Source organism: Myotis davidii, unplaced genomic scaffold (assembly GCF_000327345.1).
Source record: "Myotis davidii unplaced genomic scaffold, ASM32734v1 scaffold1007, whole genome shotgun sequence".
NCBI lineage: Eukaryota > Metazoa > Chordata > Mammalia > Chiroptera > Vespertilionidae > Myotis > Myotis davidii.
In genome coordinates, this window is record NW_006298359.1 from 438,065 (window position 1) to 446,185 (window position 8,121).

General features: G+C 54.9%; 1 protein-coding gene across 1 annotated transcript in view; it reads right to left on the reverse strand.

The window, feature by feature from the left end:
• FLOT1 (flotillin 1) overlaps window positions 1–8,121 on the reverse strand; it is a 48,394-nt gene that overhangs the window by 554 nt on the left and 39,719 nt on the right. The window contains exons 3-11 of the mRNA XM_006774060.2: window positions 7,935–8,038; window positions 7,661–7,804; window positions 7,419–7,538; window positions 7,241–7,336; window positions 6,873–7,025; window positions 1,788–1,964; window positions 1,646–1,684; window positions 1,423–1,560; window positions 858–1,022 (exon numbers count right to left, since the gene is read on the reverse strand). Of these exons, the coding sequence (XP_006774123.1) occupies window positions 858–1,022; window positions 1,423–1,560; window positions 1,646–1,684; window positions 1,788–1,964; window positions 6,873–7,025; window positions 7,241–7,336; window positions 7,419–7,538; window positions 7,661–7,804; window positions 7,935–8,038 (1,136 nt within the window). The remainder of the gene's footprint in view (window positions 1–857; window positions 1,023–1,422; window positions 1,561–1,645; window positions 1,685–1,787; window positions 1,965–6,872; window positions 7,026–7,240; window positions 7,337–7,418; window positions 7,539–7,660; window positions 7,805–7,934; window positions 8,039–8,121) is intronic.

An 8,121-nucleotide genomic window follows, 5' to 3' on the forward strand; every position in this document is an offset into this window, starting at 1 on the left:
CTCGAAGACCCATCCCTCCACTGCGGGCCTCAAGGAGGCTCCAAGGCACCCCGGAAGTGGTCCGATGCTTTTGCTTATACATGAACTTCTCTGTTTCACACACTCTTATATGGTACCTACTACGTACCAGGCAGTGTTCTAAACACTTTGCAAATACAGTAGGTCCTCGGGTTACGTCGGAGATCCGTTCCTACGGAACCCACCTACATAAGCACCTACCTCACTCACATGGAGCACAGACACAGCAGTAATGAATGAAACAGTAAAAAAAAAATTTAAAAGATAACGATTCCTGACCTTTACTTGTGGTAAATAAATAATAAAAACCATAAAGCACATATGTACATACGTCGAAATGTTGGAACTTTTTTTTATAAATAAATGGGAGATGTCTGTATTGCGCATTTAATCCCTGTAACAATTAACAGGTAGTTGCTATCATTAAGCTGTGAGGAGACATGCACAGAAGTTGAGAACGTCTCCCATCACGGCACGCACTAGGACCTGCACCCCAGCAGGTTTCAGAGCCGCTCTCCGACCTCTACCATAACCTCCAAGTGCGTCAACAGGCCGAGAAAAGCAGTGACACGCCTTGGAATTAACTGTCAACAGACTCCCAGCTCCTGGTGCTGGACCGGGGCTGGGTGGGAAGCTGGCTTCCCAGCTGCACCATGTGGGCTAAGTTACTAACACGTTGGCGTTCAGTTTCTGTACTTTGTAAAACACTACGTACCTCAGGGGTAGTTCCACTAAACCATTCTTTTATAAAAAAAATTTATGTCGAAGCTGAGCACTGGCACAAAGAGAGCAGCTAACACATGTCCACGGGCAGGGTGCGCGTCAGGGCCGGAGCTCACCTGGGAGATGCTGATGCCCGTGAGTCTCTCCACGCTCTCCGGCAGGCGGCTCAGGATGTCCAGTACTTCCCCCGTCACTTTGGCCGCTCCCACGGCCCCACTTCCACTCGACACCAGGGTGATCTTTTTGGTCGAGGTCAAGGGACCACTGATCTCCTCTGCCACCTGCGGGCGAGACGTCCACTCAGCGCTGTGGCCCGACCACACCCACTAAAAGGCTTTTCCCTGGGGTTTTGTGAAGCCTCATCTGAGGACATTTTTCCACTGATTTTTAGAGTGAAAGGGAGGGGGAGAGAGAAACATCTCGATCGATGGCCTCCCACATGTGTCCTGATAACCAGGGGTCAAACCTGCAACCCAGTTATCTGCTCTTGACTGGGAATTGAACCCACGACCCTTGGGTGCATGCTCTTGCCACTGAGCCACACTGGCCAGGGCTACCCTGGGCTTTTTAAGATCCCTTCTTACAGATCATCCTTTTCCACTTTGGTCATTGGCTTATAACTCCCCTCCCTAACGCATGGTCCCCTGGCCTGGCTCTGGTGACACCTGGCACATGCCTGACCTGGGGCAGCTTCTCCAGCAGCATGTCCAGTTGAGCAGCCTCCTGGTACAGCTGGAACGCTTCTGCCTTCTTGGCCATCTGTTCGGCCTCAGCCCGGGCCCGGGCCCCAATGGCGAAGGCCTCGGCCTCCCCCCGCATCTGGGGAGGGCACAGGACACTGTGATGTGAAGGGAGCAGGTGAGGGTGAGAAACCCCAGCTCCGCCGCAACACCTCCAAACTCACCCTCACAGACTCTGCTTCGGCCTCCGCCTGCATGATCTGCTGGGACCTGGGCAAACAGGGGTGCAGAGGAGCTGAGGCCCTGGCTGCAGGGGGAAGGCTCCTCCCACCTGAGCTCCACAGGAGGAGTCCAGGTGGGGAAGACCTCGGCTCTATCTGGGGGCGCCGGGTGGGAAGGAGCAGGAGGGGCGGGAGGGCGTTTACTTCTCAGCTCCTTCTCCCGGCGGGCAATCTCCTGCTCCTGCACTGCCACCTGCTGGGCCCGCTCCACCACCTGCACCTGCACCCGCTGCTCCTCGATCTGCTGCTTGGTTTTGGCCACCTGGGAGGGGTGCTTGGAGTCAGGGCGAAAGGCAAGTGCCCAGCACCACGGAGGCCAGGGCAGGGCTCCGGTGGGGTAGGTGGAGTGGTCCCAGCACAGTTCCGCCGGCCCCGTGGAGTCCGTTTCTTATAGAGACCCACGCATGCACGGCCCGATCCTCCTCAGCCCGCACCCAGGACCAGGACTCCCAGGCAGCCTGTCCGAGCTGGACAGGGCGGGGACCGGTGGCCTCCGCAGGCAGGCCAGCCGGCTGCAGTTCCTCCAGGAGCTCCCACGGACTCGTTTCCCACCATCTCTCCCTCTAGTGTGAGCACCTGGCGGCGTGAGGGCAACCCCGTCTGGCTCTCTCCAACCCTCTCCCCCTCTCTCCACCTTAGTGCAAGCCACCCACTGCGCCCACTCCTGCCACAGGTCCTGCTTCCCCTCCAGGGGCTGTGTATGGGTGCCTTTTCACTTTTATTTTTGCATCTGGTACAAAATCAAGAGAGAAAAACACACGGTGAGAAGTCAGGCTTCCGATATTTCTGCAAACGACCTGGTTCCCTCCCGAAAACCACCAGTGCCCAGCGTCCTGTGTACCGTTCCAGGGGCACTCGCAAGCACGTGCAGGAACCTGCAGACAGATGCCTCTGATTTAGGCGGGTTTCAGCTCTTCCTCCTGGCATCCAGGGAGCAGAGCGCCCTTGCTGGATGTCAGTGAGGACGTGCAGGGAAGAAGCGCACGTCCTTCCCGTCTCGCTGCTCCAGCCCCGCCATCACCATCATGGCTGGGGTGTCCCTGCCTGGACTGGCCCCACCTGAAAATGTCAAGCCTTTTCCCAACTGGACTTGCTGCTCCCGGGCAGCATAAGGCCACCTTCTGGAGGACTCCACCTCCAGCCGCTTCCTTGGACCGAGTCTGTGGGCGGTAGGTGTTCTAGGCCCGCCTTCTCAGACTAACTGCCCTTCTATTTGAATTAGTGAGGCTGAGTACAGTTACTATGTTGAAATCATTCTCATCCGAATTTTGAAGGCATTGCTCCATGGCCTTCTAACTTCTGAAGAAATCTAGTCATTTTGATGCCTGGCCCTCTGAGAAAAGGTCTCTGGAAGCTTCTGGATCTTTTCTTGTCCTCATGGATCTGAAATTTCAGTGATGTGTTTCAATATGGATGTTTCTCATTGTGTTGGGCACTTGGTGGGTTGTTTCCATTTAGAAACTCACACCCTTCAAAACAGATAAACATTTTGCAAATTTTTCACTTGGTTATTTCCTGCCCCTTTCTCTGTCTGTTGGAGCTGCTGGCCTGGCCGCTCCTCCACCCATCTGTTCTTTCTATTTTTCTGGGGAGTTTTATTAGAATTTCTCTTCCAAAGTGATTTGGAAATTTATGCCATTTTATCACTTCCCCCCTTTATTGAACTTATTGGGGTTTATTAATTTCTAAGAGCTGTTTCTTGTTTTCTGTTCAATCTCCTGACTTCCTAGATGTGGATCCTTCTTTTATTCCACTGAGCACATTTATTTTTTCAAAAGCTTCCTTTTCCCTGCAGAGCCGTCGCCTCCACTTGGCCTGGCCGTCTCCCCTCAGACAGGTGCCCTTGGCTGTCTGCTCGCGGGCCAGAGGCTGACCGCACTGGAAGGAGCTCCGGCTGTGTGGGACCTGTGTTCTGAGAGCTTCGCTCTGGGCGCCCGGGCAGGCCACCAGCTGGGAAACCTCGGCTCCAGGGTCTTCAGGTCTCTCCCTTGGGGCGGTCATGTTCCCAGGGCGCTCTTCTCATCGGTTCTTGGAAGACGGAGCTCTGGGAGCCGGTGGCCCGGGGCGAGAAGCGACAGCATGGGGCATGCGACAGGTGCATGGTCCGTTCATGCCCTGCTGCCCAGTCCTCGCCTGTGTCCGGCTGCCCCACGCCACATCCTCTGGTCTACTCTCACCAGACAACCCTCCAGACGTCTGCTGGGCAGAGAGACCAGGGAAGGGACCCACAGGCAGGGAGTCAGCAAGGGAGTCGGAGAAGTGGCTCTTCACCTGTTTGTACTGATTTTGACAGTCTTCAGGCCACGGCTGCACCAGCTCCTGAGCCTCAGACACGCGCCTGTCAGCCCTGCTCAGTTAACGACCATGCTTTCCAGCTTCTAAAGTGATGCTACGGTGGCCATTCCTCCCTTTCTTCTCTCTCAAAATCACTCTACGTGGTTGTAATGAGGTTTTAGCGGCATTGATTCAATCCATCATCTTTGAAAAAGCTTCCAACTTGTCTCCCTACTGCCTTTCTTCTGACAATCGATTCTCCACGCAGCGGCCAGTCTGATCCTTACACAAACATAAACTGAACCACAGCACCTCTCTGGTGCTTTGAGTCGCTTCTAAGTGTCCATCATGGCTCCCTGGGCCCTCCGGGACCTAGCCTGGCCTCCTCTCCCTCAGCACACTAGCCACACCATCAGAAACGCCCTTTCTGCTCCTGGGACATGCCAAGTCCTTTCCTACCTCAGGGCCTTTCCACCTGCTGGTCCCCTGCCTGGCCACTAGCCACACACGGCTATTTAAATTTAAATTAATAGTCACTAAAACTTAAAATGCAGTTCCTCAGTCACCATTTCACCCACCGCATTTCAAGTGCGCAGCATCACAGCAAAATGCAGACCATTTCCATCAGCACAAAGGCTCTGTGTGAGCATCACTGGTTTAGAATACTCTGGGCCCACAACTCTCTACATTGCTGGTTCTTTCGCATCTTCAGGTTTTATTTCGAATATCATTTGCTTACAGCATTCTTCTCTGAGCACCTGACCTCAGATAGTAACCCCACTGCTGTCCGAGCCTGGCGCCTTGAAGCCCCGCGCCAGCGCTGGCATGCTCTGTATGCTGAGAGCAGGAATCTCTTCTGTCTCACTCACACTTTTATCTTCGCCTCTAAAACAATGTCTGGCACATAGTAGGCACTTCATAGGTATTTGTTGACTGAATCATTATTTCAAGATTACTTAGCACAAAGCCTGGCACAAAATGAGGAACTCACTAAAGTTAAACAGAAACCAAACCAGCCCAAGCCATCGATCTGCGGACAAAAAGCCATGTTTAGATTAGGGACCTTATCCATAGTCCTACCCATGCTAGTGGTTTCCTTTACGTTACTGCTTCTCACACTTCAACGCATGCATGAGTCAACATAGGGATTTCTGTTAAAATGCAGACTCTGACTCGGTCTGGGCTGGAGCTGGAGACTTTGTAGTTTTAACAAACACTCCAGGGCTGCTGCTGCTGCTGGTAGGCAGACCACACTTCAAGTAGCAACGCACAAGCCAGGGACTTATCCCCGCAACCAAAGATGTTTTGCACTTATTATGCTTTTAGCCTGGACCAACGCGTGGCAAAAACGAACTTCCTAATTTTACTATCCTTTGCGTAAAGGCTACTCAAAGTTCAGTGGACTCTCGTTCTTCACGGTAGTTCTGCTGTATAAAGTAGAATAAAATACTTATTTTGTTCCCAGGGAAAATGTGGGGTTAGGTGGCATAAGCCTCTGGCCACAACATTTTTACCAACAGGCCAATGTAGAACCTTGTTTTATGTGTTTGTTTAAAGCAGGGGCAGGAACATCCTGGCCCTGCCAGGACATTGGGGTGAGTTATTTAATGATTGACCATTGCCCTGGCCGGAGTTTCCCAGTGGTTAGAGCACTGGTCTGCGAACCAAAGGGTCGTGGGTTCGATTCCTGACCAAGGGCATGTACCTGTGTTGCAGGTTCCCGGCCCCAGCCCTGGTGGGGGTGAGTGTGGGAGGGACCAATTGATGTGGCTCTCTCACATCGATGTTTCTCTCTCTCTCCCCACCTCCCTTGTACTTGCTCTAAAAAAAAAAAAAATATATATATATATATATATCTCAATGGGAAAGTATCCTGGGGTATTAACCAAAAAAATAAACGTTTGGCCAAATACAGCAGGCTAGTTTTTAGGTTGATAATTTTGTATGGCCCATGAATGATGTATGAATATCCGAATGGCCCTTGGCAGAGAAAAGGCTCCCACCCTGGTTTAAATCCATCTTATGTAATAAATGTTGGTTCATTACCAACGAACTTCCAGCCAACACCACGAGCGCCTGCACGAAGGAGGAGGTGCAACGTGCACGGCACCACCGCCCGCACCCGGGAAAGCCAGACAGCACTCAGCACGATGCTCGGCCATTTCCGCGGTGAAATCACCAAGAGAACACCAGGCGAGGAACACGGCAGTGAACGTGCTGCGAAGTGAACACTCTACGGAGACAACACTGCTTATAGCATAAGCGTTTCAAGAAGCAGGTCATCTTGCTCAACCTCAGCTGGGAGCTGTGCGCCAGGCCCTCGGGCGGCTGCCGCTCCCTGCATGTCTGCAGGCAAACGCAAAGGCGCCGCGAGGGCCGACTGTGGAGTTTCAATACACTTTGCGAGGAGGCACTTCTCAGTGCAGAATCCGCACACGAGGCCTGACTGTACCTCCTCGCCATGCCCAGGGCTGCCGGCCTCACTCGGCAGGGGTCACAGCCCCACTTCAGGGTTTCCTTCCTCACACCCTCTGGTCACCAGGGCGGCCCTGGGCCAATGAGAAACGGCGCCTCTTCCTCTGGGGGGTGCAGAACGCACCGCCTGGTGAGGGGCGTGGGCTGGACCTCAGCTCTGGTTCACCCCCATCCAGGTGCCACTACACAGGGCGCAACCTGCTCCAAACACATGGCCAGCCCTGCAGAGCATATACCTTTGACCTTTCCTTTGCTTCTCAGCTGAAATGTGTCGGTCTTTCAAATTTCCCTCATTTGGAAGAGTGGGTCAGAAACAGGGACATGGGGCTCGGAGTCAGAATGTGAGAGGCTGGGAGCCGGAGGGCACTCTGTTCTACCTCCCGCACTTTCACACGTGGCTGCCCGCCGGGGTGGCGCTGACCTGAAGCTGGTAGGCCAGGTCGGCCTGCGCGCGGCGCGTGTTGACCTCGATGTCGTAGGCGGCCTTCTTCAGCTCGTAGTCCCTCTGGGCCTTGGCCATGTCGATCTCACTCAGGTACTGAGCAGACACTTTCTCCTGCTTGGCTTTGGCCTCCTGTCCATACACAGACCAGGTGGGGCGTCAGAGCCGGACGGGCAGGCCCCAGGGCGAGGGGCTGCTTCCCACCAGCTCCTCTGCCTCCGCCCCAGCCCTGGCCTCATCTATTTCCTCTCCAGCCCAGTTCCATCAGCCCCCGTCGTGCACTCCCCCCAAGTGCCCAAGTGCCATGGGGACCACAGACCACCCCCATCTCTCTCTCTCTCTCTCACCCGGATCCCAGCATCCCGCTTGGCCTCCGCTTCTCCAATCCGCGCATCCTTTTGGACTTGAGCGGTCCGAGCCTTCCCCAGGGAGTGCAAGTAGTCCTGTGGGGGAGACGGAAACTGGAGTCCTGAAGAGGGAGTAAGAGAGGAGCAGGGGCAGCGAGGGCCACCTGTGCAGGTTTACCTGGTCGTCATGAATGTCCTTCAGGGTGTAGCTGACCACACTGATGCCCATGTTCACCAGGTCTGAGGAGGCCACTTTGAAAACCTGCTCTGAGAACTTCTGCCGGTCCTTATAGATTTCCTAGGAGGAAGGAGGGCGGGCGGAGGAACTTAAGCTCTGGGTCCTCCGGCTCTGGCTCCCACAGCTGGCTCAGCAGGGCCCCCTGCGGACCCCTTTCTGGTGCGCCCTGCCGGCAGGCCCACCTCCACAGTCATGTGGGCCATGATGGCCCTCTGGTGGCCCTCCAGCGTCTCCAGGGCGATGTGGGCGATCTCAGCCTCCGTCTTCCCCAGGAACATCTGGCAGGCGGCCGCCAGCATCTCTTTGTTCTGCCCCTGGATTTTCACCTGCAGGCAGAGGGGGGGCGGGAGGGTGAGGTGCGGGTCCGGAGCAGAGCGGATGAGCCAAGGGCTTGGAGAAGACGCGGCTACAGAGGGGGTGGGGGCGTGGGCCCCGGGAAAGCTCCGAAAGCCGCACCTGGGCGATGCCGGTGACGGAGATGGGGACCCCATGGCGCGTGTAAACCTTCTCACTCTTGACATTGAGGGTCAATGTGTTGAGAGAGATAAAGCTCCGAACACCTGGGCGATGCCGGTGACGGAGATGGGGACCCCATGGCGCGTGTAAACCTTCTCACTCTTGACATTGAGGGTCAATGCAATGT